The sequence below is a fragment of the Perognathus longimembris genome, chromosome 7 (assembly GCF_023159225.1).
Source record: "Perognathus longimembris pacificus isolate PPM17 chromosome 7, ASM2315922v1, whole genome shotgun sequence".
In the NCBI taxonomy this organism is placed as follows: domain Eukaryota; kingdom Metazoa; phylum Chordata; class Mammalia; order Rodentia; family Heteromyidae; genus Perognathus; species Perognathus longimembris.
In genome coordinates, this window is record NC_063167.1 from 71191982 (window position 1) to 71214098 (window position 22117).

Genomic DNA, 22117 nt, shown 5'->3' on the forward strand with positions numbered 1-22117 from the left:
ATAACTGAAACAAGATACAGTTTAATTTCCCAGTCATCTTGGCAAAGTACATGATGATTGAGGCTGCTTTGCCCGACTCCTTAATGATCAGGAGCAGCTCTGTCCGCTTGAGCTGACCTCATGACACACAGTGGCTCCTCACAGGCAGGCGTCCTAGCTACCTTCTGGTGGAGAAGAGGAGGAAGAAGTAGATGGGAGATGAGGCGACTGTTCTCAGGTGTGGGCCACCCTGTTTTTTGTTTGTGGGCTATTGGGTATTTTCCTCATATTACCTTGCCTGTCTGTACGGAGAACCTGGGATGTACAGGGTTTGTCTTTATTTATTTTTTTCTCCTCTACAGTTGTGCAGCCCTTATAGATTGTACTTTTATATCTAGTGTATAAAGTCCCTACTCTCCAATGAGGAGGATATATTCTTATATTTTCTTTTAAACATTCTAAAGTTTTGCCTTAGTTTTTTTTTTTTTAAGAATTAGAACATAGAGTTAACATTCTACAGTATGAACAACAAAACATAGCCAAGAGAAATGAAGCATGTACTATGCCTCTGGGTTGGAAAATTCAATATAAAAATGCGATTTCTCCCTGATTTTATCTTTGATACCATACAATACCAATAAATATTTCAGCAATTTATTTTTGTAGACATTGATAATTTCAAAATTTATACGGAAGCAGTTTATAAGGAGCCAAGAAGTCAATAAAACATTAAAGAAAAAAATTCAAAAATTTATTCCAGAGGATATAAATACTTAGAAAGCGACAATAGTAAAGATGATGTGTTATAGGGCAGACAAGCAGAATGTCTGTCAGAACATTTCCCTATGTATATCTCATTTGTGCCAAAGTGGCACTTTCAATAAATGATACTAGCTCAACTGGGCATCCATATAGGAAAAAAAAGAAAGAAAATGTGACCCTTGCTCACACCATATAAAGCTTAAATTTTAATTGGAATATGGATATATGTTGGTATGAAATACAATAATAGATCTTGTAGGATATCTGAGAATTTCCTTATGACCTTGATATAGGGAAAGAGATCTTAAATAAGATGTCTTAAATAAGATACAACATCTTAAGACAGCAAGCTTTCATCATAAAAGGTGGAGTAGATTTTGTATGTAGTGTGTAATAGAAGCTTGATGTGTTTATCTGAATCTTGTTCTGTGAAGACATTCTTATTTCTTAGTCCTCTCTTATTTCAAGTTACAGAAAACGATGTTGAAATTCTGATGAGGGTTTCACAGAATATATAGATTAATTTGGAGAGATTGAAACCTCTGCAGTCTCATATACACCCATTATTTATGTCTACTGAATCTCTTGCGTCTCATTGTACCAGTCGGGGCTCAGAGACCACAGAACCACACCATTATTTTAATTGTAGAATTTAATGTTTAGAATTGTTACTTGAGTAATGAGAGTCAAAAGACCAAAAGAAGGCATTTGATACTGCCAGAAGCAGTAAGCACAGGAAACAGCTGCCACCTATGGGGCTCTAAAAGAATGGGACAAGATGGAAGTCCTTAGAATGTACTGACCTGGGCTTTGAGGAACTAGTCATCAGAGTTGTTTTTCTCTCCATATTTTGGATTCAGTTTCCTGTCTCTTTTTCCATCTACCCTTTAGATATTCGTACTTTTCATTTTCATTCATATTTTGGGTAATTCTTACACTTTGAGCATATCTGCTTAACAATGTTGAGAATCAGTTTTTTTGCCCTTCTGAAGAACATGCAGATCTTAGAATGAGTTAGCTTAGCCTCAGCTCCTTCTTGTGTTATTAAGCTGGTGCAAACTCTTCTGTAATGGATGGATGAATCACTACTTTTTTTTTTTGGCCAGTCCTGGGCCTTGGACTCAGGGCCTGAGCACTGTCCCTGGCTTCCTTTTGCTCAAGGCTAGCACTCTGCCACTTGAGCCACAGCGCCACTTCTGGCCATTTTCTGTATATGTGGTGCTGGGGAATCGAACCCAGGGCCTCATGTATACAAGGCAAGCTCTCTTGCCACTAGGCCATATCCCCAGCCCGAATCACTACTTTCCTTGACTGCCACTCTCCAGAGCATAGAGTGCTCTGCGTTCTGAGGTTCATCAATGAGCAGCAGGTTTGTAGGTTAGTGTTGAGAGAAGCAGAGTGAGCACTGAGGCAGGCTGTGTGCAATGTGTTGGGTGGGTGGCACACTGGAGACTAATGAGGCGTGGGATAGTGGGCAGTGGTGAGTGTTACTGTCTCACTTGGGGGATAGTGAAGGATTCTTTATTATGGTGACATTTCTAGGAAGAGACTCAAGAGGGGAGCTGTGGAGGTTTGTAGCTGAAAACAGAATGAGAGGTTGCTGGTTTTCTCTCAGTCTTCTCAGACTCATTGTCTTTTTGCTGTAGTACTGCTGTGGGAAGGCAATATCTTTTCATAAGATAATAGCTTGTTCTCCTTGCTTTTATGTTTTTGTTTTCCACTGTGTGGAAATGTGGTAAGTGTATTTCCATGTGTCTGTGTTTAGATTATTCTTCAGAAGATTCATCATGAGGATTCCTGTCTCCTCTGTCATGACTCCTCAGTAGCCTCAGCTTGGTTTCCTCTGTCTCTTCCTTTGGCACTTGTCTCGTGTGTTTCACAAGTAATCACACAGTGATCGATGATAGTAATGTTATTTGGGGAAATAATGCAGGTAAATAATACTATGGATCGATGATTACTATTTTATACTGTGTGGTCAGAAAAAAAATTGAGATCAGGTGACATTTTTGCAGAGATTTATAAGAATTGATAGCATGAATCATCTAGCGAGATGAAGGGAAAACACCCAGACAAGTGAACAACAAATAGAAAGGCTGACATACAAGTCTCAAGGTCGGCAGTCCTGGAATCGCAATGGGGCCTTACAGGAAGCAAATTAGAAAGGTTGCAGAGAGATGCCAAGGGAAGCCTTGGGATCACAAGGCTTTGGGCTGACTGGCCAGTTCCCTGTGGGTGTAGCCAGGAGCCACTGTAAGTTTGCATACTTGATGAAGAGTTCAAATAAGCTCATGCCAAACTGTGAAACAGTAAATTTCCTTCTGAAGCTCCCCCTCCACCCCTGCCATAATGCATGGCTCTGGGTCTGAATGCTCGCCCCTACTTAAAAGAAAAGAACATATTCTACACAAAAATGGAAAAAAAGAATTTATTTACAATTTGGCAAAAACAGGCTGGAGGAAGTCTGCCTCCTCCTGGCCCTCAGTGCTAGAGCTTATTAAAAGGCTGAAGTGAAGTCAGGAAGTGTGCATATGTGGGTGTTGCTATGGCATTCACCTGAGCTCAGGGTCTCCTAGCACCAGGGGCAGGTGCTTTGAGGTGATATTTCCTGTAGGGCTGGAGTGTGTAGACACAATTGTGGAGACTTCCTAGTTCCTCAGCTCCATTCCAATTGGAATAGAGAGAGGAAGGAATGGAAAAAAGCAAAGAAACTATTGTTATTGACTTCTGTCCATAGGAGGCTTCCCCCACCCCCTTAAAGTCTGTGATGTGCCCTGTAGTATGCTGTGTACTGAATATATGAAGTAATGTTAAGCATGTTTCTTTCAGAGATGAGTTAAGAAAACAGTCACAAAAAGTTACAATTTTTTTTTTTGTGTGTGTGTGGTATTAGGGTTTGAACTTAGTGCCTTGTGCTTGCCAAGCAGATGTTCTACCAATTGTGCTAGGCTCTGGGACTTTTATGTTTTTGTTATTTTTCATATAAAAGTCTTCCACTTTTGCTTGGAGCCTTGGACCATGATTTTCCTATCTATCCTGAGTAGCTGGGATTATAGGTGTGTGATGCTATACTCAGCATGCTTATGAGTTAAGGTCTAACTTTTTTGACTGGAGTAGACTTGAACCACAATCCTCCCATCTCTACCTCTCTCTAGATAGAATTATAAGTGTGAATCATGCTCAGGAGAAATTATTGTATTGTAAAATTCTATGTTAGGAAAATATACATGTGTCAGCAAATGATGTGTTCTGCCTATGAATACTGGAAAGATTTCGGGATAATCCACTTTTTCCTTTTAATTTATTGTTAAGACTTAATTATGAAATTACTAATAAAATTCATAACCCTTATCTATATATACTTTATGTATTTGTGGATTCTTAGGTTATGCTACATTTCTCCATGCACTGGAATTTTTATTATACTATATACCATGTATTAGGGTTTTGTTTTTTTTGGTTCGCTTGTGGGGCTTGAACTCTGGGCCTGGGCCCTGTCCCTGAGCTCTTCAGCTCAAGGCTAGTGTTCTACCACTTGAGCCAACAGCACCACTTAGGGTTTTCTGGTGGTTAATTGGAGATAAGAATCTCATGCACTTTGCTGCCTGGGCTGGCTTTGAACCGCGATCCTTGGCTGTCAATCTCCTGAGTAGGTAGGACTAGGATTACAGGTGTGAGCCACCGGTGCCCAGCTTGTATTAGTATTTTTCTAACACTGTTTCCATGACTAGATACAAATGCATGCGCACACACACAGTACTTAGGTTATTAATGTTTCTATATATGTGCCAAACTTCTTTCAGTTTACTTTTCTTTTAAATTTTGTTCATAGCTTTTGTTCTTATAAACAATTTGCATTTCAGAGAAATTTCAAAAGTCTCATCAACTTATTACTCAAACTATTGGTTTTGTGCTTACAATTTCTGCTTTCCTAAGGAAATTTACATATTTCTCTCTACTACTTTACTATTCTAAATCATTTTCCTTTTTGATATATATGTGGTTGTGACTACATGAATCTGTCACCTAGGAGCTGGTTTCCTTAATATTATTAATTCATTAATTACAATTCTACCATTTTAAGATTAAGTTATTTATACACCAGGAAAAATATTTAAAATTCATGAGCAGAGAGAAATGGTAATTGTGCTGTAGTGATTAGAACAGAAGGCTGGGGTCAGAGAGGAGAATGCTGTTCTGGAATATTTGTGATGAGAAAGGCAGTTAGCAGCAGGTCTCCGTTGTTAGCTTCACAGTGCTGTAGAATGTGCAGGAAATGGCCCAATGGATTCTGGGGCTGGGGGCTGGGGGCTGGGGCTGGAGGGACAGAAACAATTGTTTCAGGAACATTAGCAAATGGCAGATGAGCTTGTACTTGCATGGGAAGTAAAGGTACAGAAAGGGCACATATTTCAAGTGTTTCTGAGAACCATGTGAAGTACTGAAACTATTTTGGAAACTGTAAAGCACTGACTATTTCCCACCCGTTTTCACAGAACTCGGAGGTGTCAGTGTTTGAGGTTAACATCCGCTTTATTGGAGGCCTGCTTGCAGCGTATTACCTATCAGGAGAAGAGGTGAGTGACATCGAGTGGTATGCTGCTTGCCTGGGCGTCATGTGTAGTTGGCAAAGCCGTCTGCGAGGTTCTGCACTGAATTGCACGATACAACAGGGCAGGAGACTGTTGAGAACTAGACTAAGGAATGAATCAGGGAGCATTAGTGCAGGTCCTTCTAAGGCAGAAAGAACACTCATTACCAAAATGTCTCATTTGGAAATCGAATGTAATTTACTACTATGAATAAGTAATAGAAAATTTCGAATTCTCCTGTCTGGAATTCTTGGTACAGGACACCAAGACACACTTGAGACCCATACTGCTAGAAGTAGGAAAATGGGTGTGAGGAGTTACTGTTTTGCTACTGTGCTCAGCTGGGCTGCATTTCAGGAATGGGGTTAGAGAGTAGAAGAAAGAGACATTGAAGGAGTTATTCTGGTTTGCTTTTTTGAGAAACTGCTTTACCCATATTTTGGATAGGTTGAATTTGTTCTGTTTTTGTCAAGCTAGGGATTGAGTTTGGGACCTTTCCTGCTCGTCAGATTATCTCTCACTGAGCTATTTCAAAATGGGTTTGTTGGTCTATCTAAATGATTTGTAAGTCTTTTTTAGGTGCAAGAAAAATGGCTTTATTTGTTTGTTTGTTTGGTTTTGGTGCTGGTACTGGGGTTGAAATCAGGCCTTTATGCTCTTCATGGTTTTTTTGCTTTCAGCTGATGCTTTACACTTGAGCCACACTTCCACTCCCAGCTTTTTTAATGGTTAATTGGAGGTAAGAGTCTCATTCCTGCCTGCACTGGCTTTGAACCTCAGTCCTCAGCTCCCTTTTAAGCAGCTAGGATTATAGGTGTGAGCCACCAGTGCCTAGCTAAGTCTACATTTTTGAGCTATGCAACTTTCTTTATCTCTGAATAACAGCATTTTCCCAAAGGCTGTGGATATGGCAGCAGATTCTCTCTTTTTGTTTATCTGAGAAAGTATTTGTTTTTCCACTGTTGAAGGGTAATTTCACAAGGTACAGAGCTCTACATTGGTGCTTTTTTCTTTCCTCAACATTTAAAAGTATTTCTCTTATTATTTGCTTGCTATATTGGCTTGTTTTCTGCTACTATAATACTGAAAACTGGTTAATTTAGTTTCTAGTTTCAGAGCTGAAAGTTCAAGGTCAAGCAGCTTTATCTGGCTTCTGGTGAGACTCTTGTAGCAGATGGCATTAGGATTACATGGTGAGATGTGAAGTAGAAGAGGCTTGTGTGTGGCCCAGCTTACATGTTTCAGTGTGGGTAATTTGTAGAGACCTATCCTCAAGTTCCCTAATTTTGTTTTTCCTCATCTATATATAGTGTAATTGTGAGCCAGTTCACTTTGTTACCATGTATTCATTTCTTACTATGCTTTGCTTTCTTGTATTTAGTTTTCTAGATCTATTGACTTATAGTTTCTTTCTTTGCTAAAATTGTTTTGAGCATCTTTTTTAAAAATATTTTTTCAATTTTTGATTGTTTTAGCTTAAGTATTGTTTTGTTTCTTGCTTTGTCTCTAGAGAATGGATAGACTTTTTTTTTTTTGCTTTCCTATGTATTTCATCATTTGTGATTGAATGACAGATATACATGAGACAGTAAAAACAGGTTAGTAATGTTGGTTCCTAGAAGAGCATGCCTCTGCTGCTTGTGTCAGGGTTGGGGTCAGAGTAGTCAAGGGTTGAGATGGGTTTGTGTATGTTTGTGGCTAGATTTACCTTTAGTGTATTCCTGGTTTCAGAGTCTCTTAACGTGACCTTGTAATCGGACTGGGTCTGGTTTGCAGGAAGGTTCTCTTACTGTCTGGCTCTTTTAGGCATCCCCTGGGCCTCAGAGCAGGTCTCTCCATTCTTATCCCCCATCCCCAGCCAGACTGTAATTACTTCTTCCTCTGTTCCTAGCCTCTGTCTGTCTCTCCGTCTATCCGTGCATTCTTTCCTTGTTTCGGCCAATGGATGTTGAAAGCCATGAATTCATGTCCGTAGCTATTGTTGTAGACAAGCTCCATGAGGTCCACTCCTGCCTTCTACCTTGTGGATTGTTCTTTTCAAGCATGCTCCCTACTGTTTCTAGATATATTTACCTACTTGCCTGTTGCTCCTGGCGGATGACTTTCTCCTGATCTGTAAGTCGCTCTAGCATTCAGTACCAGCATCCTTTCTTCCCTGCGACCCACAGGGATTCTGCTTGCCTTTGCTTGGCTGGCCTCACCTGCAGTGATTTTCTGAAGTCCTTTTTAGGACATCACCCACCTTCCTAGGCATATCTCTGGACAGGCCCTTGACCTCGGGAGCTTCTGGAATGAATTATTAAATAACAGTGAGAGAACATGGAAGGATTTTTTTTTTAATTTTAATGTCATTAGTGTTAGTTTTTGTTTTGTTTTTTCCAGGTTAGAGGATATAAAATGTCATTGAGAAAGGAGAGGAGCCACATATCAACTTTTTTGTTGTTGGTCCTCGGGCTTGAACTCAAGGCCTAGGTTCTGTCCCTGAGCATTTTTTGCTCCAGTCCAGCACTCTACCGCTTTGAACCACAGCTCCACTTGCAGTTTTCTGGTGGTTCATTGCAAGTAATAGGCTCATGGACTTTCCTGCTGGGGCTGGCTTTGAAACTCAATCCTCAGATCTCAGCTTTCTGAGTAGCTAGGATTACAGGCTTGGGCCACCAGCTCCTGGTCTGTCTAAACTTTGTGCTCTTTGTGCTGATGTCTTAAATGCTAGTGTGTGTGTGTGTGTGTGTGTGTGTGTGTGTGAGAGAGAGAGAGAGAGAGAGAGAGAGAGAGAGAGAGAGCTGATTGATTCCATAGCAATATGAACGTTGTCCAAAATTAATCTGGAGTAGTTTCTGCATGGAGAGCTTGAGCTGTGGCTCTATCATGTTAGTTGCCTGTCTGGAGGCTGGAGCAGCATGTGGAGATTTTGGTTATTGATATGGAAAAAGCTCAGATGCTAAAGAAACGTGTGATGCTTCCATTTTGCAATTCCTGAAGCCTTGGGGAAAGAAGAAACGTTTAAGGGAAGGTGAACACATGTACCTTGTAGCTTGAGGGTTCGCTTGTATCTCACCATCCTAATAGTATCCAGCAAGCTCTGTACCATCTCTAACTTGAGTCTCCTCATCTGACCCAGTGCTGTCACTGCTTTCTACTTTCACCTCTAGCTGATATTCTGTGTCTGTGGTCAGTGTTCTGTATCTGTAAGAGGAGAGAATATTTATACATGTTTTATAGTAGAGAATAAGTTAATTCTTATGAAAGTCAGCTTTATTAAGGAGAACATGTTATGACTTATAGAACTTTTCCTGACTAATTTCCTTTCCTATGTGATCATTTTACATGGGAAGTTCTTTTTTTTTGGCCAGTCCTGGGCCTTGGACTCAGGGCCTGAGCACTGTCCCTGGCTTCTTTTTGCTCAAGGCTAGCACTCTGCCACTTGAGCCACAGCGCCACTTCTGGCCATTTTCTGTATATGTGGTGCTGGGGAATTGAACCCAGGGCCTCATGTATACGAGGCAAGCACTCTTGCCACTAGGCCATATGCCCAGCCCCATGGGAAGTTCTAATGCACACCTTTTTCTGGGAAACCAACAATGAGATGTGTTAAAAACAAGTGAAACAAGCCAGGTGCCAGTGGCTTAAGTCTGTAGTCCTAGCTACTCAGGAGGCTGAGATCTGAGGTTTGTGCTTCAAAGCCAGCCTGGGCAGAAAGCCCTGTGAGACTCATTGCCAATAAACTACTCAGAAAAGCTGGAATTGGTACTATGGCTCAAATGGTAGCATGCTTACCTTGAGCAAAAGAAGCCCAGGCCCACAGTTCAAGCCCCAGAACCGGCAAGAAAAAAAAAAGTGAAACATCTAAGAGTAATTTGAATTTGACATTATTCTGATACTAAATGGACAATATGTGACATTATCTCATATGAACCAGAAAGTTAATTGTAATTTATAACACAGCAATGGAAATATGTAGCTAGACTCAAGAGCATTTTACATGCATTCTATTCTCTGTCATATAGAAATGAACGAGGGTTGCATGCAAAGTGTTCCTCTTGTGTTGATTTATTAATACCACACATGGAAGGCTTTATCATTTTATTTCTAAGCATAAGGCTTATTTATATTACTCCCAAGTTAAAATATCTTGATGATTTATGTTGTTTACTTGGTGCTAGCTTCACATATATGGCACTTCTTCAACATAACCATTGCCTTTCTTCATTTTTTAGTACTTATCAAAGTGGCTTTCCTTCTTGAGTAAGATAGTGTAATTTATGTGTATAAATGTGTCAGAGAAAATAGACAAATTATTATGTGGAATTTAGGGCTTATTCACAGATAATAAAAGCAAAATTAATAACAGTGGTATATTTTTACCAAAATGTAAATAAAACCCATTGCTTATAGGTCAGATCATGCTTGATATTTTCTTTCTTTTTTTTTTTTTTTGGCCAGTCCTGGGCCTTGGACTCAGGGCCTGAGCACTGTCCCTGGCTTCCTTTTTGCTCAAGGCTAGCACTCTGCCACTTGAGCCACAGCGCCACTTCTGGCCGTTTTCTGTATATGTGGTGCTGGGGAATCGAACTCAGGGCCTCATGTATACGAGGCAAGCTCTCTTGCCACTAGACCATATCCCCAGCCCCATGCTTGATATTTTCTAAGACAAATAAAATAGCCTTTAACCTTGAATTTCTTTAGATAACAGTAAGTTATGAAAAAGAAATGTTAAGAGATAGGGAATAGGCAAGGCATTGGCTTTTGTCTCCAACACCACCCCTACTTCAAAGGAAGTAAGGAATAAAAAAAAAGGTAAATATTAAGAGTCCTATTTTTCTGATTCAAATAGCAGAAATGATTGTCCTTAATTACATATTTACATTAGTGCTCACTTGAATTTTGGAAAACTAGGTTTGGCTTGAGAAATGGCTGCAAATACCATTGAAAATTTCACATCTTCTGCAGATGTTCTGGTGATTGGGCAAAACATTCCACTGAGCTCTGTTGACATAGTAAATAATAAATAATTTCAAGTACATTCTTCAGCAGATCCACATGTTATACATTTGTATCCATTTTTATGTGCTTAAAGTCACAGTGGTAATACTAGTTCATAGGTCATGATTGTGGGTATGGTTACTGATTTGATTAATCAGAAGACAGAGTTCATAAATAGCTACAACTGGAGCTAGAAATTTTGGATAAAACCTAGGACAGAATAGAGCCACCGGGAAGTCTCCATTGCTTCCTGCAGGCCTGCCTATTCCCTTGGCTGAGCACTGAAGTATGTAGGAGTGGGGCAGACACCAAGCCTTTCTCGGTAGCACCAACGAACCTGAAGATCCACTCAAGTGCTGCCAGCTGTGGGCAGACAGCTGAATTTTGAGTTTAAGCACCTCATAAAAAAAACGAGCACATGGCAGAATATTTAATGGAGTATACAACGGAACCCGTGGTCTCTAAAACATACCAATCACAGTGACTAGAATGCAGTTCAGAGTTATTCAGTGTATGAAAAAATAAGGGAAAATATGACCCATATATCTAAAAGAAATGTAATTGATGACCTTGTCTTGAGGTAACTTATGGATACTGAAATTAGTTGACAAGGATTTTATAGCAGCTTTTTTCAGTTGCCAGTGGTATATAGGAAAACATTTCTGAAAATGCGTAGGTGGAAATCTTATGAAGTCCATGAAAAAATCTAGGAGTGATAAAGTATCCAAATAAAAAAAATTCATTGTGTTTGCCATTTGGAAATGGCAAGAACCAAGATCGTGTAGATTATTCATTGTGATGCAAAAGAGAATAAAGTCTTCAAAGAAAGAACAGAGGTTCAGAAACTTGTGGAAGAGTGTTAGAAAAGTCTAGCTTGTATTTAAATTGGAGTCTGGATGGAGGAGGAGAGCAAGTAGCTGGAAAATATAATTGATGAAGTAATGACTTTTTTTTTTACATTGGTTAACGACCTAATTTCAAAGTGGGTCCTTAAAAGATGTGTATACATACATATGTGTGTGTGTGTGTGTGTGTGTGTGTATGTATGTATGTATGTATATACCATTGCAATGTTCTGAAGCACTTCCTTGTTTTCTTCTAGTTAATTTCATAGTTGGGATTTCAGTCCATTTGAAGTTGACTTTTATATAGGGTCAGCGATAGCATTCTAATTTCTTCTCTGTGTGAACATCCAGCTTTTCTGTTCCATTTAGTAAAAAGCTCCCTCTTCCACAGTGTGCCCTTAGATTCTTGGTTGGAAATCAGTTGGCTGTAGCTGTGGGGGTTAGCTTCGAGTCTCACTATTAGTTTGTATCTGTTTTCATGCCAATAGCATGCTGTTTCTATTACTGCGGGGTTATGAGCTTTGAAATGAAGGAATATAAAGCCTCCTACGTTGTTCTTTTGCTCAAGGTATCTGTGGCTGTTTTTTTGTTGTTACTGTGATAAAAGTATCAGTGGGGGAGGGAAAGTGGGAGAAAAGGAGGGAGGGGTAGCACTGCAGGAAAAGAAATGTACTCATTACCATACTTATGTAACTGTAGCCCCTCTGTATATCACCTTTACAACAACAACAACAGCAACAAAAGTATCAGTGTATTCACACAGGAAAAGTTCTGAGCCACTCAAGAAGGAGGGCTGGTCGCCCTTGTAGACTGATGGAGCAAGGTCTCATGGTACAAGGAAGAGAAGTAAGTTCAGAATGGAACATGTGATATTCTGCTACATGTAGAGACTATGAGTGTGTTGGGGGGTGGGGGGTTCAGAAGTAAGAATTTGATGTGGAATGGCTAACAACCATATATGCCATACACTGGTTTCGCACTTGTGTCCTATGAATTGAAGAGCTGGTTGCATTGTAGAAGGAGCTATGTGGTTGAAGGAAAGACTTGGACAAGAGTCGTATTTTTTACTTTGATACTTTTTGAATTTTTGGATTTGCCTGCCTGACACTAAAAACTAATGTGTTTTAAATTGGCTGTTGCTGTTGGCTATCAAAATGTTTCTAAAACTAGGGAATTTGAGTCTGTATTGCTAAAGGTTTTGTATATTCATGAATAAATTAAAAGTATGTTCTGGCCTGGCGCTGGCGGCTCACTCTTGTAATCCTAGCTACTTAGGAGGCTGAGATCTGAGGATTGCAGTTCAAAGCCAGCCTGGGCAGCAAAGTCTGTGAGACTCTTATCTCTAACTACTAGAAAACCAGAAGTGGCACTGTAGGTCAATGTGGTAGAGCACTAGCCTTGAGCTGAAGAGCTCAGGGACAGCACCCAGGCCCAGAGTTCAAGCCCTATGACTGAAAAGAAAGTATACTTTGTTAAGAATTTCTCAGTGTATTAGAATGCTTTCTTTTTGAATTGTGGTTACTGTGTAGCATAACTTGTTAATGGTAGTTGAAATTTAGACACTGTATTACTGGCTAATTCTAGATGAGAATTGAAAATGCTTTCTATTTTAACTCATTTAAAGTGGTAGCTTTTTTTTTAAACCATTTTGAATAATATTAGGTTTGTTTTACATAGAAGAGATATGATATAAAACAAGTACCTGGTATTAATATAGCTGATAATAACTAATATAACTAACCAATGAGAGCTAATTTAACTCTGGTCTGACAACTACTTAAGAAACTTGGAGGTGGGTGCAAGTGACTCATGTCTGTCATCGTAACTACTCAGGGGGCTGAGATCAGAGGATCCCAGTTCAAAGCCACCCCAGGCAGGAAAGCCCATAAGACTCTTATCTCCAATAAACCATTCAGAAAAAAGCCAGAAGTGGCACTGTGCCTCAAGTGCGAGAGCACTAGTATTGAACTAAAGAAGCTCAGGAACCAACGCCCAGGCCCTAAGTCCCAGTTCAAGCTCTATGACCAATGCCCCCTCCCCCCTCCCCCCAAAAAAAAGACAATAAAAACTTGGTCCTTCCGTTTTGACAATAATGAGACAAGATACTTACTAAAACTTTTACCTAAATCATTGTGAGTTTTGTGTTGAAGTAAATATTGAAGTAAGTGGTAAATTGTAGCTGTCTGTATATCTAATTGAAAGATCTGTGAAGTAGATTTTGTCATATTTAAGGAACCTCGCAGAAAATCTTAACATATTCATTAAAATAATTAAATTGTTATAAAGGTGTTGTACAGAGGGGTTACAGTTACGTAAGTCAGGTAGTGAGTACATTTCTTTGTGGACATTGCCAGCTCTTCCCTCACTCTCTCCCAGTTTTTCCCTCCCATCCTCCTGCCATACTTGTAGAGTCCGATTTCAACATAGTGGCATTGTCCCTCCATTCTGTGCTTCCTCTTAGACTCCCAAAGACAGGTAAAGGAACAAACAATGAAAACAAAAATAGCAAGAAAAAAAAAGAACACAAACCCCTTGTTTCCATTTCCTGGAGTTCATTTTAACATTATCTTTCTTTGTTGCTTGTAGCACATATTTCTTTTTTTTTTAAAGTTTTTATTATAAAACTGATGTACAGAGAGGTTACAGTTTCATACGTTAGGCATTGGATACATTTCTTGTACTGTTTGTTACCTTGTCCCTCATACCCCCCTCCCCCCTGTAGCACATATTTCTCTCCAGTATTTTCTACCTCTAGCAATGTAGGGAAACTTTTCTTAATATTATCTTAACTAAAGCTTGATTAGATTAAGAATAGAATAAAACTTAGTATATGAAGAATAGAATAGCACTTGGTGGCTGCTGCCAAGGTAGAATCTAAATAATCTGTTTGAAATCTGTTTAAGAGCAGGTCGGCATGAAGTGTGTAGGATGGAGAACACACCACTTTTTCTAACAAAATGTTTGAACCTAGTTCTATTCTGGAGCCAGTGGTCCTATCCCCAAGTTAGTGGTCTTCAGTATAAAGTACACAAACCTATTTACTGGGCTAAAAGTAGTAGGAGATATTTAACTGTCTACGTCTTGTTAATACCACATGCTAAGAAAAGGGAAGTCTTACTATGTACAGATAATTGTACATGACTTTTAAGTGTTTGGAAAGATCTCTGCTGATAGGTAGGCAGTTTGTTGCTATGAGTACTAGTGTAAACTTGGAGTATGAACTCAGATATTTTATCTCATTTTCTAAGGCATTTACACTTTCATTTAAATGTGTTTCTAGGGTGCCTATCCAAATTGTGTTACATCTTTATTTTGCTTTAATATTTGAACTAAGATTGACTACCTTGCATGCAATACCATAGACTAATGTTTTCTCTTAGTTTTTTTTTTTTTTTTGCCAGCTGAAAATATAAATAGTAACACCCACACCATGTCCTTTCTCTTCAGTATGTTATGGGTTCAGGGTCTGCATGTGGGGTAACTTGTTTAGTGTCCAGCTTGCAAACATTTACTCTGGTTTCTGGGTGTTCCTGTAACTATGAGATTCCCTTCCCCCATGCTCCTTATTCCTAACTACTGTGACGTTGGTACTGTTGACTGGGAGCAATGCCCATGTGCATGCTGGTGGCTATCGCTTCTAATGACTCGTGTTTTTCTCTCAGGTCTTCAAGGTGAAAGCAGTGCAGCTGGCTGAGAAGCTCCTGCCCGCCTTCAACACACCTACTGGGATTCCCTGGGCAATGGTGAATCTGAAAAGGTAAACTGCTGGGGGGAGTTGCTTCTCATCAGGAAGAATTAAATTAACTTTAGTCTTAGGAATTTTCTGAAAGTCTGTCTCCTCCATGCTCTTCAAGACTTCATTTGGTTTTCTCTGTATGTGTGTGAATGTATATTGATTTCTTAAAGTATATTCTTCACTTTGGGAGGGGTCACCTTCACCTCATTTCAGGCGGGCTTAGCCCTCATTCCAGTTACTCTGCTTCTCTAAGACCAGGTTTCTCCCCTTTACCTTTAACTGTATGCTTATGCACCATTTGCTTCTCTTACTTGCTTATTCGTTTCCGTTGGTCACTTAGCAGATTCATAAGACTTCTTTCTCTTTTCTTTTCATACACTGCCTGCTTTTGTTCTATGTCGAAGTGTGAAAAGCAGTGTGCTAGAAATTAAGACTTCCTCTCGTTGAATGCCATATTTTAAAAAGTGATGAAGGAAGGTGCAACTCACGATGCTAGTGTAGGGTCTTAAGAAGCTACAGTTGAAGGTGAACTCTTAAAAGTATTCTCTGTTTCATTCTGAAGGAAAACACTGATTTTTACTTGGATGAGATGTTTTCATTATATAACTGTAAATCATGCAAATCATGTACAAATTAAAATTTGAGTAATGTCAACATTTTAACTTGCATTTAAGTTATTTATGCTGGAATTTTTGCTGCTCATTTTTTCCTCCAAGTAATATTACTATTCATCATGTGGAGTTTGTAAATTACATGAAAATTTGATGGTTGAGCTCCTTGCATTCAGACCCCTTAGAATAAAAGTAAGGAGCATTTATTTTCCTGGAGGTGTGACTTTATTTTTAAAAATAACCTATTTCATCACTTCTTGCTAATGGAGAACTTTGTAGAGTTTTTAATTACCTTGGAAAGTCAGTGTTTAACAGTGAATATTAATCTAACTTTATTCCTTTCTGATTTCATCTACTATATATAACATGCATTACCTCATTTATGAGGGAGAAGCCCGCTGGGGTTGCGGAGGCACCTCCTTGCAGGGTGTGGACAGTCTACGCTCTATGCTTATTCTTATGCTTTATTCTCTTAGTGTCATGAAAGATTTTCTGATAGTTCCTTCAGTAGCTTACTAGAGTCCTATAGCTTTCTTAGGTAATAGTTAAAACCTAATTCTGACAAGAAAAAAGATTGAGGGCCTCCCGCCCCCACTCTTTTTTACATAGAAGCAACAAATTGAAAAACCAAGCTTATGTCACAAAAACATTAAGATTGATAATAAAGTAGAAACGTTTTCAGGGACTGTATCATGACCATTTAATGAGATAATTGCCCATTTAATTTCTTGGTGTATATTTGTACAAATGCATTACTTGAGTTGAGTCACAGATGTCATTATTTGTCTCTTTTTAATTGCCCACTGGAGTCTGCGCTTTCTCCAGTGAGCTTTTCCGGTCTTGCTGCCAGGACATCAGCCTTCGCCAACTAACCATGTAGCATCATTGTCTTATGAAACGTGTTGTGTGGTGTTCAGAGGCATATCTGCTCAACAGGGCTTTTATTGTGCATTTATTTATTTTTAAATCTTACTTTTGTTATCTTTTAAGTATTTGTACAAAAGAGTTACTATTCCACAAATCAGTTTATGAGTACATCTTGATTAGTGCCATCCCTTCCATCATTCTCTCCCAGCCCAACCCCTCTTGATGCTTCTTTCTGTTATATTTCTCATTTAATGATACCTCGTTGGATATACTAGAAATCACCCAGTAGAGTTCTGCCTAGTTACGTCATACTTCGTCAATTCATTCAATTCATTCCAAGCCAGTGGCTGTTCATTTCTGTTATCTTCCAATATAGTGCTGTGATAGCCTCCCATCATCTCCCTTGGTGTAGTGGGGATTTTTTTTATCTTTCTGGAAATGGTTCTTCAGAATATGATGAGTGAATCAAAGGACATAGGCTTTTCTTCTGTGGGATAGATTCCCAGGTGTGAGTTTGCTATAGCAAAGGGATGAGTATTTTAAAATTTAATAGATGCTGCTGAAACACTTGCCACAGTCCGTGACTGTCACACTCCTGCCCCCATTTGGGTCTTCAGCTCACTGCTGCTTTTGTTGAATGGTAGGGTGACTTACTTATCGCTCTTTTTGCTATTGTTTGCCCTCCCCATTCCATTACTGTATGCTTCAGTTCTCCTGCTTCTACCTGAAGTTACTTTGTTGTTTTACTCGTTCTCCTTTGGAAACATACATGGTCACTAATTTCAGACCTTTCTCCTTTGTTTAAGTTATTAGCTTCCCATTTAAATTAATGTACATGTTATAATTCCTAGAATAATCACACAGACAAAAAGAAATCAGTATAGGAACTAGAATACTGAAAACATGCTGGATAATGAAGACAGAAAAGAGAACTAAAGAACTGATAGGAAAAAGTTGAAAAGAAAAAGCAAGTTAGTAGGTGTACATTAGGATATAGATTGATGTAACTACCTCAAAAATAGTTTGACTATTTTTATGTAATTATAGGGTAGTATATGACTAAAATTATGCTTCTGAGATGCTTATGTGTCCACAAGAATTTTTTTTTTGTTTAGTTTTGTTTTTTTGCTAGTCCTGGGACTTAACCTCAGGGCCTGAGCACTATCCCTGGCTTCTTTTTGCTCAAGGCTAGCACTCTACCACTTGAGCCACAACACCACTTCCAGCTGTTTCTATATATGTGGTGCTGAGGAATCGAACCCAGGGCTTCATGTATGCAAGATGAGCACTTTACCACTAGGCCATAGTCCCAGCCTCCACAAGAATTTTAATTGTCCAAATAGAGGTTGGTCATTTCAACCACATTCACTCAAATCTATAAACCCAAATGTTCATCAACAGGTGCATAGCCAAATACTTGCTAAAATGGAACAAAAAAAGAATCTAATTAAGTCACTTAGCAATATGAATTGCAAAGAAATGTTGAGTGAGAGCTAGTCATCAAATAACGTACCCTGTGTGATGATATACATATTTGAAATCTCGAACCTGCAGAACTGAGGACTTGTGAGGGAAATGGGTGGAGGAAGGTATGAGTGGACAACAGAAGGCCCCAGGATCATCAAAAATACTCCTCCCCCCCCCAAAAAAATTGATGTGTACATCCAAATGGATATGCTTTTGTATTTAAATTATACCCCCAATATTATTCATTAAAAATGAAAATAGCCTGATGCTGGTGGCTCACGCCTGTAAGCTACTCAGGAGGCTGAGATCTGAGGATCACAGTTCAAATCAGCTGGGGCAGGAAAGTCCTTGAGATTCCTGTCTCTAATAAAAACTACTCAGAAAAAGCTAGAAGTGGCACTGTGGCTCAAGTGGTGAGTCCTGAGCTCAGAGAAGCTCAGGAACAAGGGCCCAAGACCCAGGACTGGCAAAAAAAACAAAACAACCCTCCTCCTCCTCCCCTCCCCCATTCTAGGCTTTTCTGAAGGCCAGTATAATGAAAATGAAAAAAAAAATAGTGCCTAGAATCATCAATACAAATCTATAATTGAAGGATAATCTCAAATTTAAAACCATATTTAGGGGTGGAGAATATAGGTCAGTGATGGAGTGCTTGTCAAACATGCATGAAGCCCAGGTTTAATCCTCAGGGCCCGGCAAAAAAAAGAATACACACACACATACACATACTCATAAACATGTGTGTGTGTGTATACACACACACATTTAAAATATGTAAATAAATATAGAACTGACCAATGAACATTTAAATGATGCTAAATCCTAATGGTAAGAAGAATTATATAATGCCTAGTCTAGTCGTGAAATTCCTCACGGGATAGGTAAAGGTCTTGACAATACTTTTGGGGGATTTCTTTTGTTCTTTTTGTATTTTATGTCGCAAAACTCAGACTTTACATTATTAAAACAACCATTTTAGAAAGCTGTTGTATTCAACCTTAATCAAAGAAGGAGGTTTTTAGTTTGACAGAATATTCCCATCTTTTGTGAGTGAGGAGGTAAGGCCATTCTTACATTTTAGGTTTACTTGTACATAAGTATATTCTTATCCAAAGCCATAAACTAGTATCTTTAGACTCAGCAATTCTCCTTAGACAGGTAAGGAAATAGACTCATGGGAAAAGGAAGACATACATAAGATGATATTTTGTTAATAGTGTATTTTGTAAAAGCAGAACTACAAGCATAGTTTAAACCTCCCAGGGAAAAGGGAGAAAGTTTGGTAGTCACAAGATAAGATAGTATGTGGCCACATAATAGGTATGTAGAAATATTTATAAACTGCCATGACAACACATATAGATGACCCTGTGTAGTCTCAGATGTACAATGTGAGGATGAATTGACTTAAAGTGATTAAAATTATTAGAAGCATGTAGCAACTGACAATCTGGTTTTACTTTTTGAATTTACTATAAAGTAATTTAAAAGTATTTTTTACAATACAAGTAATTACTAAACAAGAATGAAGAATACAGTATACGTTTATCTAAATCTGATAGGACCACCTTCACTGATACCTGCTTTTGAGAAAATATTCCTCTTACATTTGCTTAAATGTAATTTTTGGTTAAATACAAGACACTTTTAGTTCTAAAAAAGTTTTAAATGTGCTCATATTTTCACAAATACATCCTCTTATTTTCATTTTAATTTTTTATTGAAATAAGACTTCTATTTTGTGTGTGCGTGCGCATGTGCTTGTGTTCATGTGTGCACCAGACCTAGGGCTTGAATTCAGGACCTAGGTGCTGTCTTTGAGCTTTTTTACTCAAGTCTAGCACTCTCCCACTTAAGCCATAGGTCCACTTCAGCTTTTTGGATGGTTAATTGCAGATAAGAGCCTTATAGGCTTTCCTGCCTGGGCTGGCTTCAAACCGCCATCCTTAGGATCTCTACCTCCTAAGTAGCTAGTATAAGACTTCTGGTTTTCAGTTTATTTTAAATTTTCCTCGAGGGGCTGGGAATGTGGCTTAGTGGTAGAGTGCTTGCCTTGCATGCATGAAGCCCTAGGTTTGATTCCTCAGCACCACATGAACAGAAAAAGCCGGAAGTGGTGTTGTGGCTCAAGAGGTAGAGTGCTAGCCTTGAGCAAAAAAAAAAAAAAAAAAAAAAAAAAAAAAAAAGAAGCCAGGGATAGTACTTGGACCCTGAGTCCAAGCCAAAAAAAACAAAAACAAAAAAACAAAAATTTCTTCTAATTTAGATAATACAAAACTGTAGGACTTGCCAGTGTCACTCCATTGATTAAATATGTGTAACTGAAATATTTCTTCTGATTTAGATGATAAAAAATTTAGGGTGATGATTAAAAAAACATGTATTTACTGTATAAATACATGTAATCGAAAATAGTTGTTCTGCCAGGTGATTATTTCTAAAGTCAGAATTTGCCACTTGAAATTGCACATTGGTTTGAGTGCTTTAATTATTTAGTCCATTTAGCCCATTCTTGTGTTTGGATAAATTTCAGCCAAAGTTTGAAAACTTATTCCTAATAATGACAGTTCATTGGAATCTTGCTTCTTTGAATACATTGATTAAATATTTTCAGTGGACTTAGAACAAAATGTAAACCAAAATATAGATAAGTCATTATTAAAACACTTATATATGATTATAGAATGCTCAGGCTGATTTACCATGGGCATCATCAGAAGTTTTTCGAGCATTTTGATATTCCTGTTGTGTGGTTAGTCAAGAGAGAAGCCATGTTTCTTAATTGTGTTGTATGCTGTTTGTCACTGGAAATTTTCAGTTCTCATGTTTTCCTGATGAGTATGTTTGAAAACATATGTGTTTAGTAACTATACCTTTTATTTGATCAGGTGGAAATCATAACAATTGTAGAAGAATTTAAGGTCTAGTTGGTTTGGAGCAACTCATCAGTTTTTGTAGTTGGACATTTTCTTTTCTCGTAAGTTTTCTGTCTCATTTGTGTAGATCTTCTTTTTGTGAGTTGATAGAATCTATGTAGATGTCACATTGAATATGTTTTAGATCCTTTCTGTAAAACTAAAATAGAAAATGAAAATTCTTGCTCAGACTTTAGTATTTTGAAAAGTGTATGAATGTGTTGTGAATGAAACTTATCTTTGTGACTTTTGGCCAGAAAATGTTTGCAAGATAAACTGTTGGGCTTCCTTACATCTGCCACTCATTGTCCATCTGCTATGTAGAACCCTAGCTGATTTTTCTCAGTGATATGCTTTGTTCTTAAAATGTTCTGCTACATGCTATAAAATCCTCTGTGATCTTCATCATAATTCTAATGAAAACAAGAATGTGGAGGTTATAATCTGAATCATGTCTAGCTGTCTAAATTTATCCTTACTTTTTCTTCTGAGTGCTAGCCATTCCAGCCCCTGCCTTTCTCTCGGGGCCATTGTGCTTGCTGTTCCCCATACTAGGAATTCTCTTCTAGGTCTCTTCATCAGGGCCTCCTTTTCACCAAGTCTCAGTTGAAATTGCTGAACTTCAGAATTACTTTCTCTGAACCTAGAGAGTGGAGCTAGCTAGACAGCCTTTCCACTTGCCTCTCCTCCCTCCTTCCCTTTCTCCCTCCCTCCCTTCTCTTTTTGATACTGCGTCTCACTGTATAGCTCTGGCTGGCCTGGAACTTGCTATGTAGCCCAAGCTGCCCACAAAGCTCACCATCCTCCTGCCTCTGCTTCTTGAGTTCTGGCATTACGGGCATGCGCCACCACACCAAGTTCTGATGTGTTTTTTACAGCTTGTTCAGTACTCAGTTTCCTGCCTCATTCTCTTCATAGCAGCTGTCACTGTTTCTGTGATCTTACCTGGTATGGGAGCAGACATGTTACCTGTCAGGCTTCCCAGCGTCTCTCTGAGAGCAGAGTAGGGACTTGTTACTTGTGAAGTGAGTGATGGCCTTACATAGTTACTATATTTATATTATTTCTTTGATTTTACTAGTTATAAAAAATCTTTCATTGGTATTTCCTTTCATAATTTCCAAAGGCAATGTAAACATAGCAGTATACAGTGAAGGAACTTTACACAAGGTAGTGATATATCCTGATGTAGATTTTAATATATTCTCATCACAGGTCAGCAAAACATAGCAAACTGAATCGGGAGTGTACAGTGGATATATTTGCAAAGAAAACACTTATATATTTGACTTCCTCCTGGAAGTAAGAGAACACTTCAAAGAACAGTTTAGAGTTCTGGTCAGAATCACCCAGGAACTGG

General features: G+C 38.6%; 1 protein-coding gene across 1 annotated transcript in view; it reads left to right on the forward strand.

The window, feature by feature from the left end:
* The window catches only part of Man1a2 (mannosidase alpha class 1A member 2), a 76122-nt gene that overhangs the window by 23663 nt on the left and 30342 nt on the right, over positions 1–22117 (forward strand). The window contains exons 5-6 of the mRNA XM_048351860.1: positions 5238–5318; positions 14824–14918. Of these exons, the coding sequence (XP_048207817.1) occupies positions 5238–5318; positions 14824–14918 (176 nt within the window). The remainder of the gene's footprint in view (positions 1–5237; positions 5319–14823; positions 14919–22117) is intronic.